Below are 23,895 nucleotides of genomic sequence, written 5' to 3'. Positions count from 1 at the left end.
TTTGCAGTTCTCAGTCCTGTGTGGAAGAAAGCCAACAGATCTAGGGAGGTGACCCACCTCCACAAGTTATCATTTCAGGGCATAAAAAAAGTGGGGAGCTGTCAATGAGCACTCAGTGCTTGGTAGGGGATCAGGTCCGCCATGCACTGAAAACATCAAGACCCTTCTCCAAGTAGGGATCCAACATTGCTCCTGACCCCATCCCCTTCAGCCAGCAATTTTGCCATTCACTAGGTTCCATGAGTGGGAACGATACTATCTTCCACGTTTCTGGGACCCACAAGAGATTCCACAGCTGGCTTCATTTAATGGAGTATGAAACAAATAGAGGGGGCAAGTGGAATTGAGCACATGTCATCAATGTCCCCATATTGTCTGCTAAAGGGTTCAAGAGATACTCTTAAGGTTAGAGAAGGCTGAACACCCCCCCTCCATCTGTTCCAGCTTGGAGTTTTCAGAAATCGATAATACTCACAACCATTAAGTAAATGAGAAAGGTGGATTACCTCTCAAATGGAGGCAGAAAACAAGTGATCCTAAGCTCTGCCTGGCTGAGAGTGCACTTTGCTGGGGGCTCCTGCAATGCCCCAGGGTTTGGAGCACTCTGATCACTGAACTACAGGAAAATGAGTGCCCCAGACTTCAGAGATCATCTCCAAAGCCTTAGAGGAGCTTGGTTCTTCCTGCTAAAGAAAAGGAATCTCCCTCAGATGCAGAGATCTCCAATGAAGGAACAATCAGAATTTGAGCCATAAAGTTCTCTATAAAAATGACTCCCTCCGATGTTGCTTTTATCAGAAGAGCTAGGAAGTTGGGGTTGATGTCTATTGTCCAAATATGAGCCTGAAGAAAAACTTCCTTAAGTATCATTGCCTACACCAAGGCCCATGAAGATGTTTTTAACCATTAGAGAAAATGGTATTTGCTATTCAGGGGCTTGGGATGCTGAGGACATGATTCAGGGTCCATTTCATGTGACTCTGCAACCCTATTTATTATTGGACATCTAAGGTAATTATTCAAAGTTCAAAAGGGACTATTAACACAATGCATAATGACATAGATGGGAGACAGAAAATTAAAAGGGAAGGAAAAAATAATACAGAAAGAGAACAATGGAATAAAGAGGTAAAGCAAAAACAGCACGGCTGAAATTCAAAATTAGATATACATACGTTTGCTCTACAAAGTCATAATTTTATTCATCAATTGTTCATTCCATGCTGATTGAGTTTTCTTGTATGCAGTATGCACTTGGGTGTTTTTGGAGGAATCTATTGATCCATTTTTAAGTATAGCTGCTCTGAATTAGTGTCATCACTAACCATCAGCCTATATGCTAAAATGAACCCCAGTACCTCCCACCCTGAATTGGGCAAAGTTGGTCTGGATGCTTTTTTTCTTCCCCCTCTGTCCCTTCTCCTACCTGACTGGCCACATCAATGTGATGAATCTGAAGCAATCAAAGAAAGGTTTGATGTAACATTAAAACAAGAGAGCACTTACATGGAGTACATCAACAGTCAGCTGCCCGTAGTTCCGAGATCTCAACTCTTGCAATCGTTTGTTATTTTCTTCATATTTTTCTTCTGCAAGCTTTCTGCAATTTTAAAGTGAACATAGAAAAACTGCTGCATTTTGCTAAAGCCACATCTAAATTATGCAGGTAAAGTGAGATCTCTGTTTCAACAGGTAGAGTGGGGTGTTGAGAAACCAGATCAACGGGTCTCTCCCTCATCAAGGTAAATGAAGTGTAGCACCATGATGGTACTACTTTTAAAGCACACATGATGATACTCTGTCTGGCTCCTTATCTATCCTTAGAACCCCTAAAATGCATCGCTAAAATTCAAACTTAGATATACACACATTTGCCATATGGCAACTTCAAGAATAAAGTTATTTAGGTTTTATAAAACAAAATATTAGCATGTCTATACTCTCAATTTCTAATTTCTGGGGATAACATTTCTTAGAAGCAGGGGTCTCTGAACATTCCAGAAGAAAAGGCCTAGTTTCTAGAAACTAGGGGTTCAGTTCTATTAAGAACATAGAATTCTTATCATGTTCAGATTCCTCTTGAGGATCCATGGGACTCTGAGGGCAAAAAAAAGCAGTATGGACCCCTGCGTATTCTCTGTGATGGTGGGGTGGGGGGTGGCCCTGACACCCAGGCAGTGCCCAACAGGAACTAATAACTCGATTACTGTTCTCAGGATGAATAAACCCACAAACAAGGAGAAGAGAGCTAGATTTCCAAGAATTTATGGAAAGAATTTGAGAGCCACTGTGAAAGGGAACTTTTCTCCAACACATTTTTTCCATCTAATATAGAAGAGGTAAAAGTAATAGACTTAAACTGAAGGAAAAATCTGAGTTCTCGTGATTACTTGTGTGCTAATTTAGATTTAGATATTTTTGAAAAGTCACTGAATATCCTTAGAGTCAAATCTTGTTTCTAAAGTGGGTACATTATATCCCTCCTGACAATAGAGTTGTTTTCTAGCTAAAACACATGACTGTGCTCGAATTCTAGAAATAATGATCAAAAACAATGAAATTCAACCATAAAACTAATAGTAAACTTTATCTAAAATCATTGCCTTTAAATAAAAAACATTGAATATCATGTGGAAGGTCTATGACTTTGTGTATTAAAAACCATTTTAATCTGAAATATAATTTGTAATGTGCATGTAAGTTATTAAATTACCTTTTTGATATGTTCCTGTCAGAGATTTAATTTTCCTTTCACCCTCAAACAATGACATGAGTCATGGTACCCCAGAAATACTGCCATTCGTGAGGCCTTAGAAATAGATCTGGGACTGTTAGTTAATACAATGGCTCAAGCAATTTACGTAAATATATTTTCTCAGTAAAACCCACACCCAGTGGTGCAGTGGTTTGCAGAAACCAGCTTGTACTGGTTCCCAAGAGCAGATTGTGTACATATCTTCCAACTGAACATTCGATGATACCACACTGGTACCTTGAAATTGGCCATTGCGGGAGTATTTACACCCTTCCAGCCCCACACCCCCAGAGGTGGTTGTTAAACATTTACCAGCACATGACTGCCCATGATGCACTTTGACAGAAATAGTTTTCCACATTGATTACAGAAGGCATGTGTTAAGGGAAAAGAAGTAGTCTCACAGATTCTTACTTGGTTCCTCATAATATGCACTACAAGTATAAGAATACTTCCAAATCCTTTTTCAGATATGTTAGCAAGGTCACAAAATGAACAGATTGAGTTTCAGGTCTTTTCTGTCTCTCTATCTCTCAGTTGGGGCTTCTAAGCTACCAAATAGTTGGCAGAGAAAGAAGAAAAATTAGGAGATTGGATTTACCAACTGAAAAATTTGTCTTTGAGAAACTGGGAGTCTAGGGCTCTTTGGAATCTCCCCTTTTCATGTAAATACTTTACTAGTGATGTTGACCACCAGCAGGGTTGCCCTGATCATAGATTTTTCAAAGGGCTTCACTTGACAGAGCAGAGCTACTTCCAATCTGTCTTCTAAAGCCAACAATTTCCTACCAGTACATTCTTCCCCCTATAGACCAGCTAGACCTCCTGGCAGAGGGGGTACAGCAAACATCTTCACCCTCTCGCCGGGGTATGTACTGGAGGCATCAGCAGCAACGAGGCTTCATTTGGAGGCTGACTCTGTATTTTCATCACTAATAAGCTCCCTGACATTCAATCTTTCTTTGCACACAAGACTGAAAGCCTGACATTAATCGTGGCTGGCATCCAATAACCACCTATGGCTAAAAGCCCATCTTACGAGGGGACGAATAAGTGAAGAAACAAAGAAATATAAAATGCATATGTGCATTTTGCTTTCTTGTTTTTGCTTTTGCTTTTCTTCAGTCAATTCCTTCGGAGCCCTGGGAAGTGGCCAGAGAGCAAGGTACCCTGAGGAAAGGCAGCTTACTTCAACTTCCTGGCCTTCTCATCAGCTGCCTGGAGCTTCCTCAGCCGCATCCTTTCTCTCGGTGTCATTTTCTGCACTTCAGACAGTGCCCGCAGAGTCTGCAGGTGGATCTTTTTCTGCCTATAAATAATAAAGATCCCCGCATGCAACTCATCCCAAATATGCTCACAAAAATTAAACAAATATTTTACAGAAGTATCATTACACTACTGAGAAGGGGAAAGCATCTCGAGACAGGCCAGGCAAAAACTAATAAACTCAGGGTAGGTAATGAGCCAACCAGGACTGTGGTTAATTGGTAATATTTTTCAAATTAGACTTGCTTAAAAGCAAATTATGTACTTTCCAAATTTCTGCTCATTTCTTATGCCCTATGACTGATTGTCATTATGTACGACAAATTAGGATCTTGGCCATCAAGGAGTAAATGGACTAGCGGACTAATTCAACCCTGTGGATAGGATTTAATCTCTGGAATTAGGCAGGGTTTGAATCTCATCTCTACCACTCATTAGTTCTGTAGCCTCGGGCAAGTTACTGAACTTCTCTGAACCCCAGTTTTTTTCATCTGTGAAGAATAGGGTGTGGTGAGCATTACATGAAACAATGTTTGTACAGTGTCTGACACATAAAAGTATTCCAAATGAGGGGGCACCTGCATGGTTCAGTCAGTTAAGTGTCTGCCTTCAGCTGGGGTTGTAGTCCCAGGGTCCTGGGATTGAGCCCTGCATCTGGCCCCCTGCTCGGTGGGGAACCTGCTTTTCCCTCTTCCTCTGCTGTTCTCCCTGGTTGTGCTTTTTTTCTCTCTCTCTGTCAAATAAATAAGATCTTTAAAAAAATAAGTACCCCAAATGGTAGTATTGTATTAGTTAAATTTTGTTGAACATGTTATATATTCTGTGCTTCATACAGTAGGTAAGTGTGGCACAGTGGTTATCACGAGGCTAATAACATTCTCTGGAAAAAAAAAAAAATAACATTCTCTGGGTTCAAATCCTAGCTCCCAGGTTACATGTATATGCCCTTGGGCAAGTTATTTAACCAATGATCATTAAAATAATAATAATAATACCTAATTCATAGGGTTCCTGTGAGCTTAAATGAGTTAAAGTGCTTATAACAGAGCCAAGCACTCCACAAAATGTTATTCAAAATTATTACTTTAGAGCCTCCTTCTTCTGTTAAAGAAATGTGCTTATGTTACTCATGCACTAAAAGGTCTGCTACCATATTCCCAATGACATTTGCTTCTGTGCCTGACTTAGTCAGGGCCCAATACTGTGGAATGTCTTTTGTACTCAGCTCCCTCCTTACAAAACACTAGAAGTCTCTATTTCATGTATTCCCACTCTAATCTTTATTATTTTATAATAATTGTGTAATTGTAATGACCATTTGTAGGCAGCTCTCATCCCTCTGGAACATAGTCTGGAGCCTCTAGGGAATGCACGATTTTCTGGAATATACATCCCTTATTTTGTAAGATTAAATAGAGCTCCTTAAAACATAGCCATAATTCATGATCAAAAAAACAGTGACAATTTGAAGTCAATATTTCGCCAACAAGCACATGAGAAAATGCTCCGCATCACTTGCCATCAGGGAAATACAAGTCAAAACCACAATGAGATACCACCTCACACCAGTGAGAATGGGGAAAATTAACAAGACAGGAAACAAATGTTGGAGAGGATGTGGAGAAAGGGGAACCCTCCTGCACTGTTGGTGGGAATGTGAACTGGTGCAGCCACTCTGGAAAACTGTGTGGAGGTTCCTCAAAGAGTTAAAAATAGAGCTCCCCTATGATCCAGCAATTGCACTGCTGGGGATTTACCCCAAAGATACAGATGCAGTGAAACGCCAAGACACCTGCACCTCAACGTTTATAGCAGCGATGTCCACAATAGCCAAACTGTGGAAGGAGCCTTGATGTCCATTGAAAGATGAATGGATTCCATATATACAATGGAATATTACTCAGCCATTAGAAACGATGAATACCCACCATTTGCTTCGACATGGGTGGAAATGGATGGTATTATGCTGAGTGAAGTAAATCAATGGGAGAAGGACAATCATTAAATGGTTTCACTCATGGGGAATATAAAAAAATGTGAAAGGGATTATAGGAGAAAGGAGAGAAAATGAGTGGGAAAAATCAGAGAGGGTGACAAAACATGAGAGACTCCTAACTCTGGGAAACAAGCAAGGGGTAGTGGAAGGTGAGGTGGGCAGGGGGAAGGGGTGACAGGCACTGGGGGGGGGCACTTGACGGGATGAGCACTGGATGTCATACTATATGTTGGCAAATCGAACTCCAATAAAAAATATATATAAAAAAGAAATCAATATTTCATAATGTGAAAGACCCTACAAATGATCAGACCCTGGCACACTTTAATTGTAAGCACAGCCAGGTAGACAGTTTTGTAACTGCAGCTCAAAAATGACAGCTGAAATTAGCCTAGTTATTTTACTCCTCTCGCATCTCAGTTTAAAATAAAACAAAATAAGAATTCCAGACATTCTTGCAAGAATAATTAGCAACCTAAGGAAATTAGGTTATAAGAGCACGCCTATCATGTTAGCTCCCAGGTGTATTTTAACTGGAGATCATGTGTTAAACGAAGACTGAGTATTTTGATGAACCAGTTTCCTCAGTTTTAAATGTGAAATTGGAAAACAAACATAGAGCAGTTGAGAAACCACTGGACTGAGTGTCAGAGAAGCCTGTTTGTGTTATTTGGCCTTGAAGATTAAGCGAACGCGGGCTACTCTTTTCACCTATTGCCTTGCACAGCTCTGGGGAGGTACTGCCATTCTCACGGGGTACTCACAAAATCAAGTAGAGAGTTCTTCAGCAAAATTATAGATTTGGTATACAACCCCTTAAGTGGTGCAGTCCACCACCTGCACAGCCATCCCTGGCTGTTCTGAAGTAACCTAGTATTCTAGGCTCTTGTATATTATAGCACAGGAATTTTGAAGGAGGTAGGAGAGAGAAGTTATGTCCAGAAATAATTCTGTTTGTGAAAATGACATTCGCTAGTTCATACGTATATCTCAAGGAAGTAAATTTTGGCTTATTTTCAATTGCCCTAGGACTTCACAATGTTGTCTTCTCAATAGGCACTTTGCCAGTTTCTGTTAAACAAACAACACGTGAAAACCATTTATGCTTAATATGGAAGGTTTGTTATCATAAATATCACTAAATGTTTGAGATATTAATTTCACAAGGCTACTGCAGAGTTACCCTGCAGATCTAGAAGCTGTGCAGTGGTTTAAAACTTTTATAATTTCAATTTGCTACCACCTGGGGCAAAAGGGCTTTGGATCACCAATTTCTTGCCAAGACTTAAGTGAATTCTAGGACACTCCATGCAATCAACTTGGCACTAATAGATTTTCAAAGACAAATGCATTTAACATTTATGCTCAATGGGCTTTTTAAAAACAAAGCAATTACTTACATGGCATTAATTATCTGTGCAGCTTCCTTCTGACAATTCAAATTCTTGTTTTCCAGAGTCATTTCCGAGTATCTACACATCAGGTGCTGAAAAAAAAGAAAAACCCTGACACACTTTAAATACTTCTCTTCAGGGATGAAAGGGCATAACAATTACCAGGTGCCTTTTCTGATGTGCAGTATTATTGACCATGCCTGGGAGCTTGAAAACAAACCCACTGGTAACTATTTTTCCTTCTATAAAGGGTTATAAAAAACTGCATGGTAGCTTATGCAGCAAGGTCAGGCTCCTGCCTGCCTCTCCAACTTCAGCTGGTACTCACTGCCTGTTCTCTCACTCCCGGCTCTCCACCACAGGCAGGGCCCCCCTCAGCTCCACGAACAAACAAGCTCTCCCCAGCCTCTGCCAGTACTGGGCAGTGTTCCCATTCCCAGGGCCAGGACTAGGATGGGACAAATGAGGCACCCGCCCCCTCAGGTGCAAACTGAAGGGGCCTCAAAAAACCCAGTAACCAAGAAAAGCCATATTTTAATGTAATATTATAAAAAAAAATTAATACCAAAAAGCCATGGAGAATACAATAGCAAATGTTTAAATCTTGTCATTTGCACCAACATGGATGGATCTAGAGAGTATAATGCTAAGTGAAGTAAGTCTGGAAAAGACAAATACCATATGATGTCACTCATATGTGGTATTTAAGAAACAGAGCAAATGGTCAAATGAAAAAAGAGACAAATAAAAAAACCAGACTCTCAGTATAGAGAACTGGTGGTTGCCAGGCAGGTGGGGGCATGGGCAAAACGGGGGAAGGAATTCAGAGTACACTTATCATGATGAGCACTGAATAATGCAGAGAATTGGTGAATCACCGTATTTTGTACATCCAAAACTATCTCGTTAGCTGTATGTTAATTATACTGGAATTAAAAAAATAAAATAAATAAATAAAAGACAGGAAAAAAAACAAAGATAGGAAAGAAAAACAAAAAACAACCTCAGTCAACCCTGAACCTGCACCATTCTACCTCACTGCCATCACCTTAATTCTAGCCCTGTTGGATGTTGTCTGCAAATTTTTGATATTTTGTTACCATGGATTTTTAGCATTAATTTGGATTTTTTAAAACGTTGCAGTAAAATGTTATTCATCCTGATTACTGGGTTTTGGTGTCCTCTTTAATTTTGCCCCAGGGTAAATGCCTCACTTGCTTTACCCTAGTCCCAGCAGATTTCCTTGGATTCCTTTTACCTTTTTTCCATAGCTCACAGCCCCCCATCAGTGTGTGTGTGCGTGTGTGTGTGTGTGTGTGTGTGTGTTCAGTGTGGTTTTTGATCCCACAGTTAGCACCTAAGCCTTTTTCAGAGGTCTGCCCTTAGGCTAGTGGAACTGGCTTTGCATAGGAAAGCTATACATTAGGAAGAACTCAGATTTTGGGGAACCCTCCCCTCTATATCTCCATCCAGAAACATATGCTGACTTGGGGCTTTGTCCCAGCTAATTCCCTGTGATTCCAACCCTCTCTCAGGCTCTTTACATGTCTGGCTGCTTCTCACCATCTCACTGGTAGAGACATATCACCTACTCTTTCTTTGATGACCGGAGCCATTCTCTTCCCTTATTTTACAGCATCCTGTGTGCTTTCTTCCCAGTGCTCCTGATAATGTATAATTACTTTTTCCTGGGCCCTGGGCAAAAAGACAGGAGCCATTGCAGTTCCTTTCCTTACAGCACCTCCAGTATTAGCCGTCAGCTGATGGATGCACCTCAAGTCAGCATCCTTGTTTCCTGCCAACTTAGAACCAGATGCAGATGAAAAGGTGTGCCCATCTTTAAAGGTAAATGACTACTTTGTGGGTCCACTTAAAACTAGTCATAAAATTAAAGGAAATTTGCCTGAGGTATTTGTGAAAGCCTAAAACAAACAAACAAAACCTCCAAGAGGGTACCTTTGCTTTTTTCTTACCATCAGAGGTAGATTCTTTGCATCAAACTTTTTAATCTACAAGGAAAGCAAACTCACCTAATTAATAAAAAGTATGACTAAGATATATAATAAAGGAGTAGAATAACAAAGGCTCATTGAAAACTCCAGATTTTAGTATTATTAGTAGTACATTCTTGTCCTAACAGGGATATACTCACAAAGTATTGAGGTAAGATTTGTAAACCAAGAGTTCTAAGGGTGGATGTTGAGTTCAGGGAGAAAATTACAACCCTAACTTCTCATATTTGGGGCTCCAGGGAACTTCACACACTTTCTTTTGCAAAAGAAATCATCTAATAATTTCCCTCAACTTTTAAAAAAAATCTTGTTTCTCCTTTCTGATTGACTCTTAATGCGTCTTATTCCCACAACATATCTTCAAGTCCTTGAATGTATATAAATGCTAATACATGTTTCCCAGTATCCCTTTCATTTTAAATACCTGTAGTTGTTCATCAATGTAAGGGATTTTTAAAATTTCTATGGCAGATGGTCTTAGCGAAGGACTCTTGTTCAACATGCTGTAATGTTTAAGAAGAAAATTATTTTTCAAATGAACTAAAATATAAGTACAATTTAAAATTGCTTCTGTGGCAATATATTTATTTCCATACCATTCCATGATGGCATTCAATTCTCTTGGATATTGCTTGGGGAGAGAAGGCGCGTCACCTTCAACAATTTTTAAAACAATGGACAAGAAATTGGAGCCAGTGAATGCATGATTCATGCAGCACATCTCATACAAAATGCATGCCAGAGACCTAAAGACAAAGTCAAAGAATTTAAATGAGGAATAAATATCCTATTTTAAATTTGATCACCATACAAATCTCAGATGTGTCAATGGAATTGCTTATGAGACACTAACATACTCTTTGGTTGTTTGTTTAAAAGCTTCAGTTTCATATTTTCTTTTCCATTTAAATACATGTTTAATAAATAAAGAGGGAAAAATGAAAAAACAAACAACCCTACAAAATATAAGTCTGAATGACCACTTTTTGTCAGAGGAGAACAACAATAACAACAAAAAAACCAACAGGGGTATGTCTGCACATAGTAGGGCAAATAAACATTTGATCAATGTAGTAAGAAACCTGTATGAAGGAAAAATAAACACAGCTAAGTATTTTTCTAAGGCAGTTTTGTTGATATTACATATGCAAAATCAAATTTTAATTTATCAGCCTAACCTTCCCTCAAATGTGTATCCAAGCATTTTGAAAAGGAAACAGGCATTCTTTATTAGTTTTCTGAATAGAATCCATTTGCAAGTAGGGTTGAAAAGCAGCTACTTGTAGCTCACATTAAAATGTATAATTCTCCCTTTGAGCGTATGAAACAGAATATTAAAATTCTATATCAGTCCAACACTGATTTGGATTAACCATGCAAATCAGTAGCCTCTAAACCAGCAGAATAATCTTTTAAATAACTCGGCATCATTAAGAAAACTAAGGGGTAAATTCCTGCCTGAACTTAGTGTTAAGAAAGATCTCTACTTCTCCTAAAATTAATGGATCATTTTTAATATTGTGAGTATTTTAAGTTAACTAGCCAGGTCTCCCATTTCATGTTAGTTGCTTGAAAAATCAAAAATAAACTTACAACCAACCTTGCGTAAGCTGTGTTTTGTGTAACTTTTAACACTGTCCTTTCTTATAAAAGGCAGGGCATGTATAAATAAATATATACATGAATGCTATCATTTTAATCATTTTGTGGGTATCATAAAAATGTGCCCTGGTAAGAGAGTTCTAGATATATACTGAATACAAAAAGATATTTCTGTTTCAGTAAATAACAATGACACTAAAAAACTCCAACTAATTTGTACTTTACATATTGCAAAGCACTTCCATACATAACTCAACAGGACCTCATAATTTCATAGTGACATACAGACGCTATATTTTTCCCATTTTATACATGAGGAAACTGACTCAAGGAAGTCAAATGGCTTGATGAAGGTCACAAGGTATATTTCCTTCCAAATTCTGGATTAGTTTCTTTTTCTTTTTCTTTTTTTAAAAAGATTTTATTTATTTATTCATGGGACACACACACACACACACACACACAGAGGCAGAGACACAGGCAGAGGGAGAAGCAGGCTCCATGCAGGGATCCCAACATGGGTCTCCTGGGTCTCCTGGGTCGTGGGTCTCCTGGGTCTCCAGGATCACGCCCCAGGCTGAAGCCAGCGCTAAATTGCTGAGCCACCAGGGCTGCCCAAATTCTGGATTATTTTCATTATAGAATGCTAGAAAGAAGGGGAATGTTAGGAGAAATCCCATGATAGTGACTAAAATGCCAAGATCAATGTAAATATTATAAAATATGAAAATTATTTGAAGCTCAATAAATTTTGTGCCCATTTGTAAGGCCACTAATCTGATGACTATTAATATGATATAGCACAGGGCAGCCCGGGTGGCTCAGTAGTTTAGCGCCATCTTCAGCCCAGGGCCTGATCCTGGAGACCCGGGATCGAGTCCCAAGTCAGGCTCCATTCATGGAGCCTACTTCTCCCTCTGCCTGTGTCTCGCCTCTCTCTCTCTCTCTCTGTGTGTGTCTCTCATGAATAAATAAATAAAATCTTTTAAAAAATGATGTAGCACATATTTAGATTTCTATACCAGAAAAAATTTCCTTCAATAAATATGAAATAAAGACATTTTTTTTAGACAAGCAAAAATTGAGAGAATTCATTGGCAACAGGATAGCACTAAAAACAATCCTAAAAGGGAATTCTTCCACTTGAAGAAAAATGATTCTAGGCAGAAAGAAGGGATACAGGGAAGAATAAAGAACACTATAAAGAATAATTCTGTAACTATGTATAAGCCAACATTAACTCTATAAAATGATACTAACAGTATATTGTAGAGTTTAAACTTATGTAAAATGTAATTTTATGACAAAAATAATGTGAAAGACATAAGAGGGTAAATGGAGTTAAAGTATTTAAGGTCCTAGCATTACTGGGAAAGTGGTAAAAGTAATAACTTTCATTAAATTAAGTTTCATTATACTAAGGCAAGAATGTATGTATAATTGCTAGGGCTATCACCAAAAGAATAGTAAAAATGTATAATTGGCAAGTTTATAACTAGTAAGTTACTAGAGGGAAAATAATGATATAAAAATTTAAAATAAGGGATGCCTGGTGGCTCAATGATTCAGCATCTGCCTTTGGCTCAGGGCATGATCTCAGAGTCCTGGGATAGAGTCCCACATCAAGTTCCCTGCAGGCAGCCTGCTTCTCCCTCTGCCTATGTCTTTGCCTCTCTCTCTGTGCCTCTCATGAATAAATAAATAAAATCTAAAAAAATAAAATAAAACAAAAGCAAGAAAGGAGAGACAAAGAGACAAAAAAATGGTATATATAGAAAACAAATCATAAGATGACAAATAAAAATATAAATATAGAAAAATTATATTAAATGTAAATGGACAATACTTTAATTACAAGACTATCAGACTGGGTGAAAAATTATATACTGCTCACAAAACAAACCTTAAGTATAAGAACACAGAGCAATTCATAGAAAGAGGTATACTATGCAAATAGTTATCAAAATATTGCTGGTGAAGCTATATTAGCATCAGACAAAATAGACTTAAAGGCAAGAACCACTACTAAGATTAAGGTGGTAGACTGATAAAGAAATCAAACCATGAGGAACTATAACAATTCTAAAATCCATTAACTGTTTGCGTGTGTGCATAAAGCAAAACTTGACAGAATTAAAAGAAAAATAGACAAATTCACAGTCATAATGAAAGACTTTAACATACCTCATTCAACAGCTGATAAAACAAGCAGACCAAAGCTTCAATTAGGATAGAGAAAATCTAAACACAATTACCAAAATTGACATAATTGACATATTAATATAAATGCATCCAACAAGAAAAGATTTCAGATTCTTTTCAAGGGCACATGGAACATTTTCCAAATTGCCAATACTTAGAATTAAGGAAACCTCAACAGACTTCAAGAATTGAAAACCTTATTTTTTATTCTTATTTTTTTAAAGATTTATTTATTTATTCAGAGAGAGAGAGAGGCAGAGATACAGGCAGAGGGAGAAGCAGACTCCATGCAGGAAGCCCAACGTGGGACTCGATCCAGGGTCCCCAGAATCACGCCCTAGGCTGCAGGTGGCGCTAAACTGCTGCGCCACCGGGGCCGCCCAAGGATTGGAAACTTTAGAGCATATTTTCTGACCACAGTGGAATTAAGCCAGATTTATTAATTAAATAATTAATTACAGATTATTAAATATTAAATTATTAAATAATTTATTAAATATTATTAACAGAGAGAAAAAACCCTACAAGATCACAAACTACTTTAAAATTCAAGAATATCCATCTAAATAATTCATAGTTGAAATAAATTCCAACAAAATTTAAAAAACTTAAAACTGAATATTAATAGAAGTATGAAATATCAATACTCTGTAGCTAAAAGCAAATGATTTTAGCAAAACTAAAATATTAAATGTATACATAAGTAAAGAAAAAAAGCTTAACATCCAGGATCTAAGTCAGCTTGGAAGCTAGAGAATGAATAGCAAATCAAACCAAATAAAGCTTAGGGAAAGAAATTTTTGAGAAGTAGGAATTAATGAAGTTCATTAGTTCATGAACTAATGAAGACACACAATAAAAATAAAAAACAGAACTCCAGTGAGACTGATTAAGAAAACAAGAAGAAAAAAATACAGCAAACAAGAAGAAAAAAATACAGATAAACAATAACAGGAATGGAAAAGCATACAACCCTATAGACTCCACATTTATTAGAAAGTATTAAGATGACATAATAAATGTTTTTCCCTAGTAAATTTCAAAAACAGAATGAAATGAACAGTCTTTAAAACATGTAAATTACCAAAATGATACAAGAAATAATATAAAATGTGAACAGTCCTTTATCTATTAATACAAATAATAAAGTAATAAAGTAATAAACAAATAAAGAATAAAGTAATAAATAATTTTTAAAACCTTTAAAATAATAACTTAAAATAATAATTAAAATATTAAATAATTAAAATAATAATTTAAAAAAACTTTTTTAAAACTCCCCACAAAAAAATTTCAGGGCCAGATGGTTTTACTGGTAAATCTTTCAAACATTTTAGGAATAAAGAATACTAATATCATTCAATTTTTTCATTTTAACAAGTCAACACAACTTTGATATAAAGTATAACAAGAATAATACAGATACACGGCGGGACCCGGCGGGACCCGGAGCAGCTCGGAGGGGCTCGGGGGCGGCTCCGCGGAGGGGGCTGCGCGGCCCCGGGAGCAGCTCGGAGGGGCTCGGGCAGAGAAAGAGGCTCCTTGCGGAGGGGGCTGCGCGGTTCCAGGAGCAGCTCGGAGGGGCTCGGGCGGCAGCTCCGCGGAGGGGGTTGCGCGGCCCGGGAGCGCGAATCCAACAGCGCAGGCCCCGGAGCACGGGGCGCCGGGACACAGCCCAGGATCCGGCCTCCCCCCGGGACAGGCAGAGGCCGGGAGGGCCCAGGACAGCGAGGACGCTCCTGCCCCAGCTGAGCAGATCAGCGGCCCCGCCCCGGAGCCTCCAGGCCCTGCAGACGGAGTTCCTGCCGGAGCTGAATCCAGGTTTCCAGAGCTGCCCCGCCACTGGGGCTGTTCCTCCTGCGGCCTCACGGGGTAAACAACCCCCACCGAGCCCTGCACCAGGCAGGGGCACAGCAGCTCCCCCAACTGATAACACCTGAAAATCAGCACAACAGGCCCCTCCCCCAGAAGACCAGCTAGACGGACAAGTTCCAGGGGAGTCAAGGGACTTAAAGTACACAGAATCAGAAGATACTCCCCGGTGGTTCTTTTTTTTTTTTTTTTTGTTTTGTTTTGTTTTGTTTTGTTTTGTTTTTGTTTTGTTTTGTTTTCTTTTGCTTTTTGATTTGTTTCCTTCCCCACCCCCTTTTTTTCTCCTTTCTTTTTCTTTCTCTTTTTCTTCTCTTTTTTTTTTCGTGTTTTTTTTCTTCCCTTTTTTTTCCTCTTTCTCTTTTCTTTCCTTCTTTCTCTCCTCTCTTTTTCTCTTTTTCCCAATACAACTTGCTTTTGGCCACTCTGCACTGAGCAAAATGACTAGAAGGAAAACCTCACCTCAAAAGAAAGAATCAGAAACAGTCCTCTCTCCCACAGAGTTACAAAATCTGGATTACAATTCAATGTCAGAAAGCCAATTCAGAAGCACTATTATACAGCTACTGGTGGCTCTAGAAAAAAGTATAAAGGACTCAAGAGACTTCATGACTGCAGAATTTAGAGCTAATCAGGCAGAAATTAAAAATCAATTGAATGAGATGCAATCCAAACTAGAAGTCCTAACGACGAGGGTTAACGAGGTGGAAGAATGAGTGAGTGACATAGAAGACAAGTTGATAGCAAAGAGGGAAACTGAGGAAAAAAGAGACAAACAATTAAAAGACCATGAAGATAGATTAAGGGAAATAAACGACAGCCTGAGAAAGAAAAACCTACGTTTAATTGGGGTTCCCGAGGGCGCCGAAAGGGACAGAGGGCCAGAATATGTATTTGAACAAATTCTAGCTGAAAACTTTCCTAATCTGGGAAGGGAAACAGGCATTCAGATCCAGGAAATAGAGAGATCCCCCCCTAAAATCAATAAAAACCGTTCAACACCTCGACATTTAATAGTGAAGCTTGCAAATTCCAAAGATAAAGAGAAGATCCTTAAAGCAGCAAGAGACAAGAAATCCCTGACTTTTATGGGGAGGAGTATTAGGGTAACAGCAGACCTCTCCACAGAGACCTGGCAGGCCAGAAAGGGCTGGCAGGATATATTCAGGGTCCTAAATGAGAAGAACATGCAACCAAGAATACTTTATCCAGCAAGGCTCTCATTCAAAATGGAAGGAGAGATAAAGAGCTTCCAAGACAGGCAGCAACTAAAAGAATATGTGACCTCCAAACCAGCTCTGCAAGAAATTTTAAGGGGGACTCTTAAAATTCCCCTTTAAGAAGAAGTTCAGTGGAACAGTCCACAAAAACAAAGACTGAATAGATATCATGATGACACTAAACTCATATCTCTCAATAGTAACTCTGAATGTGAACGGGCTTAATGACCCCATCAAAAGGCGCAGGGTTTCAGACTGAATAAAAAAGCAGGACCCATCTATTTGCTGTCTACAAGAGACTCATTTTAGACAGAAGGACACCTACAGCCTGAAAATAAAAGGTTGGAGAACCATTTACCATTCGAATGGTCCTCAAAAGAAAGCAGGGGTAGCCATCCTTATATCAGATAAACTAAAATTTACCCCAAAGACTGTAGTGAGAGATGAAGAGGGACACTATATCATACTTAAAGGATCTATTCAACAAGAGGACTTAACAATCCTCAATATATATGCCCCGAATGTGGGAGCTGCCAAATATATAAATCAATTATTAACCAAAGTGAAGAAATACTTAGATAATAATACACTTATACTTGGTGACTTCAATCTAGCTCTTTCTATACTCGATAGGTCTTCTAAGCACAACATCTCCAAAGAAACGAGAGCTTTAAATGATACACTGGACCAGATGGATTTCACAGATATCTACAGAACTTTACATCCAAACTCAACTGAATACACATTCTTCTCAAGCGCACATGGAACTTTCTCCAGAATAGACCACATATTGGGTCACAAATCGGGTCTGAACCGATACCAAAAGATTGGGATTGTCCCCTGCATATTCTCAGACCATAATGCCTTGAAATTAGAACTAAATCACAACAAGAAGTTTGGAAGGACCTCAAACACGTGGAGGTTAAGGACCATCCTGTAAAAGATAAAAGGGTCAACCAGGAAATTAAGGAAGAATTAAAAAGATTCATGGAAACTAATGAGAATGAAGATACAACCGTTCAAAATCTTTGGGATGCAGCAAAAGCAGTCCTAAGGGGGAAATACATCGCAATACAAGCATCCATTCAAAAACTGGAAAGAACTCAAATACAAAAGCTAACCTTACACATAAAGGAGCTAGAGAAAAAACAGCAAATAGATCCTACACCAAAGAGAAGAAGGGAGTTAATAAAGATTCGAGCAGAACTCAACGAATTCAAGACCAGAAGAACTGTGGAACAGATCAACAGAACCAGGAGTTGGTTCTTTGAAAGAATTAATAAGATAGATAAACCATTAGCCAGCCTTATTAAAAAGAAGAGAGAGAAGACTCAAATTAATAAAATCATGAATGAGAAAGGAGAGATCACTACCAACACCAAGGAAATACAAACGATTTTAAAAACATATTATGAACAGCTATACGCCAATAAATTAGGCAATCTAGAAGAAATGGACGCATTCCTGGAAAGCCACAAACTACCAAAACTGGAACAGGAAGAAATAGAAAACCTGAACAGGCCAATAACCAGGGAGGAAATTGAAGCAGTCATCAAAAACCTCCCAAGACACAAGAGTCCAGGGCCAGATGGCTTCCCAGGGGAATTTTATCAAACGTTTAAAGAAGAAACCATACCTATTCTCCTAAAGCTGTTTGGAAAGATAGAAAGAGATGGAGGACTTCCAAATTCGTTCTATGAGGCCAGCATCACCTTAATTCCAAAACCAGACAAAGACCCCACCAAAAAGGAGAATTACAGACCAATATCCCTGATGAACATGGATGCAAAAATTCTCAACAAGATACTGGCCAATAGGATCCAACAGTACATTAAGAAAATTATTCACCATGACCAAGTAGGATTTATCCCTGGGACACAAGGCTGGTTCAACACCCGTAAAACAATCAATGTGATTCATCATATCAGCAAGAGAAAAACCAAGAACCATATGATCCTCTCATTAGATGCAGAGAAAGCATTTGACAAAATACAGCATCCATTCCTGATCAAAACTCTTCAGAGTGTAGGGATAGAGGGAACATTCCTCAACATCTTAAAAGTCATCTACAAAAAGCCCACAGCAAATATCATTCTCAATGGGGAAACACTGAGAAGGACAAACATTATATGTTCTCATTCATTTGGGGAATATAAATAATAGTGAAAGGGAATATAAGGGAAGGGAGAAGAAATGTGTGGGAAATATCAGAAAGGGAGACAGAACGTAAAGACTGCTAACTCTGGGAAACAAACTAGGGGTGGTGGAAGGGGAGGAGGGCGGGGGGTGGGAGTGAATGGGTGACGGGCACTGGGGGTTATTCTGTATGTTAGTAAATTGAACACCAATAAACAATAGATTCCTTGCAAAAAAATAAAAAATAAAAATAAAATAAAATAAAATAAATCTGAAAAGTAAAAAAAAAAAGAATAATACAGATAAAGAAAATTATACACAATTTTTTATGATTATAGATTCAAAAATTCCAAATACACACACATATATGCATATTATAAATAGAATATAATGATATGTTAAAAAGATAATATATCACAACTGAGTGGATTTTTTTTTGTTTTTGTTTTTGTTTTTTTTAACTGAGTGGATTTTATTTCAAAAGTACAAGGTTGACTTAATATTTGAAAATCAATCAATGGCATATATCTCGTTATAGATGAAAAGAGAAAAATTATATACAGACACAAAAAAGGGCAGTGGGTAAAATTCAAAACCCATTTGTGCTTTTAAAAAGAAGAAAACTTTTAGTACACTGGGAATAGAAGGTAACTTCTTCAAGTAATTTTTTAGAGTTATAAAAATATAATAAGTATTATGCTTATTGGTGACATATTGAAAGTATATGCTTTTATTTTGTAATTGAGAATATTATAAGTATGTCTATTATCACCACTTCTATTCAATGTTGTAATGAAGGTGCTATTCAGAATAAGGCCAGAAAAAGTAAAAAAATAAAATAAAATAAATATATATATTTATACATATAAAGAATACACATATCAAGATTAGAAAAAAATATATTAAACTGTCATTAAGCATTTCTACATGGTTATGTACATAAAAGGTCATTTCAATAAGCCTGTGACAAACATTTAAAAGATGAAATACAAAAAAAATAAATAAATAAAAGATGAAATACAAAATGTCACTATACTAACATCACACAATGTCAAATCCACAGGAATAAATCCAACGAAAGATGTGAAAGGCCCTATACTGCAGACCACAATACATCACTAAGAGAAATTAAAGATCACCTAATAAAGAGAGTGGGGGTGGAGAGCGAGAGATCCATATACATGGACTGAAGGAGTCAATGTCATGAAGATGACAGTTTTTCCCAGAATGAACTATAGACTCAATGCAATATCAATCAAAATCCTAGCAGACTTTCTGTGGGAATTGATAAGCTAATTCTAAAAGTTATGTAGAACTGCAAAGGGACAAAGCTCGCCACAGTAGTTAAAGAAGAACAAATTTGGAGGTCTTGTATCACCACATAGTAAGATTCATTATAAAGTTTCATTACTGGGGACACCTGGGTGGCTCAGCGGTTGAGCATCTGCCTTTGGCTCAGAGTGTGATTCTGTGGTCCTGGGATCGAGTCCCACATTGGGCTCCCTCCATGGAGCCTGTTCCTCCCTCTACCTACATCTCTGCCTCTCTGTGTGTCTCATGAATAAATAAATAAAAATCTAAAAATAAATAAAGTTGCATTACTTATGAAAACATGATATTAACAAAGAAGAAAAAATAGACCAATGGAACAAAATACAGGGCTCAAAACCAGATCCACACATATTCAATCATTTGATTAATGCAAAGACAAAAAAAATCTTATTAACAAATTATGCTGGGTTAACTGAATACCTATATGGAAAATAACATGTGGACTCCTACCTCACACCACACATATGCACAAAAATCACCCATTTTTCAACTATGGAAAATAACATAAAGCTTTTAAAAGAAAACAGGAGAATATCTTCCTGATCTTGGGGTAGGCAAAGACTTCCTAAACAAAATGTAAAGAGCACTAACAATAAAGCTATGGACTGACAGAATGAACTCCATTAAAATTATGAACTTTGATTCGTGAAAACACAGTACTAAGAGTGAAAAGGAAGATACAGAGTGGGAGAAGGAAGATATTGGCAATTCAAATGTCCATCAAAGACTGGTATCCAGAATATGTAAAAAATTAATTAATTAATTAAAACTCTTACCAATCATTAAGAAAAAGGAGAGAATCCAATTGAAAAATGGACAAAAGGCTTGAAGAGATACTAAATGGCCCCAAATCATGAGGTGCTTGACAGTATTGGTCATCAGAGAAATGCAAATTAAAACCACAGTCCAGTACCACTATATAACTCATAAGAATGGTGAAAATGAAAAAGACACTGTCAAGTCAGTACTTGTTATACTATGAAAAAAGTTTTCTTAACAAAAAGAGGGGAGGGTTACATATTAATAGTAAAATATAATCATCAGGCTTAACCAAACATTTTTATTTGTGTGGATATATGTAAAATATTTGCGTGCTATAAACTGCCTCAATATACTTACTTACTTTCCCCAAAGAAGGGTCTAATTTGAACCCTGAGAATGTTTAAAATAGTAGAGCTACAGGGTCTACCATGATTTGCTAATTCTAAACTCTCATTTATCAGTGAAAAAACCAAAGCTCAAGGAAAGGAAGTAATTTGCCCAGAAATGTGCCATGTTAGATCACTTGTTTGGTATTGGTATTGTTCTCATTTAATATTTCTTAAAAATGCTTTCTAAAAAATTTACATTGATAACACCCTGCTGCATAACCTAATGTATGTGCAATAATCTGAACACTGAAAAAAGGAATGAAACACAGGTCCAAGGAGTAGAAGGCTATCAATCCCTCAGCACCCACACACTCTCTTCTGAGGATTTAATTCAGCTTCTATGGACTTAGTCTTCTTCAGGGCTTGGGTTAAAAGCAAAACAAACAAACAAAACACACACACACACACACACACACACACACAAACAACAACAACAACAACAACAACAAAGCAAAACAAAGCCAGACAATCCTTCCTGGCTCTGACAGGTTGGAAGTGTTGGAAGAGAGCAATAATTCCTGACACGGGACATTATGAGCTGTCTTGGGGGCAGACTATTATATATCTCCACCAATAATACAAATGATAACAATAATAATGATAATAAGGAAAATACTAGCTGAAATTTTAATGGTGTTTACTATAAGCTGGGCCCTATTCCAAATTCCTTACATATATTACATACTCATTTAATCATTCTCATAACAATCTTAATGAAGTAGACACTATTTATTCCCATTCTGCAGATGATGAAATAATTAAGATTAGGTCAGTTGTTAAAGGTTCCATATAGAGTAGCTGGTAGAGCTGGGATTGCAACACAGGTTGTCTGGTTCTAGAGACATAAACTTTATGCCATCCTGCCTCTCAGTGCTGTATCAATCAGAGCATTTCTGATCATTAAGGACTCTTGAATTGGAAATTCTGGCTAACCCTGATAGAAGACCTTCAAGCAGGGGCTACTTCCCAAGCTTACTTTGGGTCCTATCTAGAACCATAAGCCACCTTCAGGGATCTCTGGGGCCTGAGATAAGCCATGCAGGGCATTAGACTATGGCAAATATAGGGCACACAAACAATGAGACCCTCTGTGGCAAAAGGAAAGGAAGGCTGGCAAGTTTGGCCTTTGTTTTTCTGTTGCTTGGCAGGGAAAGGGGGTTAGTGTCTATTAGGTACAATTAGTTGATCATGAAGTCAAATCCTGCTTTTACTGAGACATAACTCTATTGAAGCCACAGTTGATGGATGTATTGCAGTTATAAAAAGATGTGGAATTATCTGGCTGAAGGACATAGAACAATTAGACATAGAGGCTATATCAGTACTCAATTAATTTTGATACAAGACTATTCTCTTCTTTGGAAATCCTCTTAGCTACCCTAAAGGCATACTGCTATTTGCCTGTCTCATTTTGATCTAGGAAGATTTACTTGCACTTGAGCACATGGAAAAGACTTCATTTATCAGCCAGTAATTTGTAGAAAGGGACCTGCTCTGGTCCCTGTGCACCTGCCTGGAATGGGTATAACTTGATTACAGACACCATCATGGCATTTCAGGTAAAATATTTTTTATTATCCTGTTACAAGTTAAAATCGACTTATTATATAGTTTTATTCTAGTTAACTACATATCTGTGTACCTATGGTTTTAATTTTTTTCCAATTTCCAACCAAACATTTCTATATAAGAATAATTATATAAACTTGAACTCATAAATTCCATCCATTTTGAAGATTTTTCTCTTACTTGACTCCCAGGTCTTAAATCTGGCAATGTGAAAGTGAGGAGGTACTTGGGGGGAAAGAAGGGGGCAAGTTGAAAAAACAAAAAAAACAAAAACAAGTGAGACATGCATTTTACTTAGCAGTCTATGATTCGCATTCCTTTCTTTTTTCCAAAATACAGCCAACTGTGAAGAAGTAAGGAAATAAATTCCTAAGTGAGGGAATTTAGCAGGGAAAAGGAAGGCTGGGATCAGGTGCATGTGAAGCAAATTACACCTGAACTGTATAAACTTGCCATCTGTCCACACTGACCAGAACTACCCAAATGATTTCTGAAGCACATGTTGATAATGAATTGCAAATGTAATTCAGACTTTGTCTTGTCTCAAGGTAACTAAATTTACCCTTTGAAATCTGCCCAGACTGCAAAGAGAAACCTAACCTATAGCAATGCATGACTCCAGTGGGTTGGGGCAGCTTTTCTTATCTTCTAGAAAATATTTTTATTTTATGTAATTGAGGATCATCCTAATATCCATCTAGAAGAGAGTACACATAACTTAAGCAATTGAATAAATAGAGACTAATAGAAATTTAATAAAAGAATAGTGAGTTTTGCTTTAGTGTGTGGTAACATAAATAAAAGTCTGTACTGAAGTGGAATTGAGTATCAGTATAAACTTTGTCTAAATATAATGAAAGACACTGGATGGCTTGAACTAATACTTCAGGAACAATATTATACAGCAACCATTTTATAAGGGCCTATCATGTCCCAGAACCTCTACCAGTTCTCCTTGAGCTTTAATAGGCATACAAATCACCCAGGGATATTATTAGCATTTTTATTCTGAATATTTGGGGAAAAGTGGCAGCTACATCAGAAACATAGTTTCTGGATCTTTCTTAAATTTCCATATAAAACAGAGCAGCTAGATAGCAAAACCAAAAACCATGGCCAACACTTTCAACAAAGTTAGGTAGCAAGGTGTCCCTGCAAACCTCAAAGTATAAGGAAGTGAAGACAAACCACAGTTGCCATGCAGCCTGCCCAGCATCAACATCACCATTTCAAAGCAAAGGGAATCAATGGAATGATGAAGGACCACAAAAAGATAGTAACTTCAAAATAGTCAAAAAGCATTTACTGAAAAGCACAGTGGGCCCGTCTAAAAACAGCAGTTGAAACTGTCATAGGATCTGCTCAATCCAAAAGCTGCTTGAATGCAAGAA

The 23,895-nt window shown here is 37.7% G+C and overlaps 1 protein-coding gene across 19 annotated transcripts in view; it reads right to left on the bottom strand.

Annotated features, from left to right (window-relative positions):
• The window catches only part of NEK11 (NIMA related kinase 11), a 253,722-nt gene that overhangs the window by 143,250 nt on the left and 86,577 nt on the right, over positions 1-23,895 (bottom strand). For 17 of the 19 annotated variants that reach the window (XM_035705157.2, XM_049099933.1, XM_049099937.1 and 14 more), the window contains 5 exons: positions 10,020-10,169; positions 9,848-9,926; positions 7,418-7,503; positions 3,945-4,064; positions 1,507-1,600 (listed from right to left, as the gene is read on the bottom strand). In XM_035705157.2, the coding sequence (XP_035561050.1) occupies positions 1,507-1,600; positions 3,945-4,064; positions 7,418-7,503; positions 9,848-9,926; positions 10,020-10,169 (529 nt within the window). The remainder of the gene's footprint in view (positions 1-1,506; positions 1,601-3,944; positions 4,065-7,417; positions 7,504-9,847; positions 9,927-10,019; positions 10,170-23,895) is intronic. The other 2 variants (XM_049099934.1, XM_049099936.1) reach the window with 2 other exon arrangements.

The sequence above is a fragment of the Canis lupus genome, chromosome 23 (genome assembly GCF_003254725.2).
Source record: "Canis lupus dingo isolate Sandy chromosome 23, ASM325472v2, whole genome shotgun sequence".
NCBI classification, from domain to species: Eukaryota; Metazoa; Chordata; class Mammalia; order Carnivora; family Canidae; genus Canis; species Canis lupus.
Note: the sequence above shows the minus strand (reverse complement) of the source record. Positions and strands in the feature narration are given on the sequence as shown.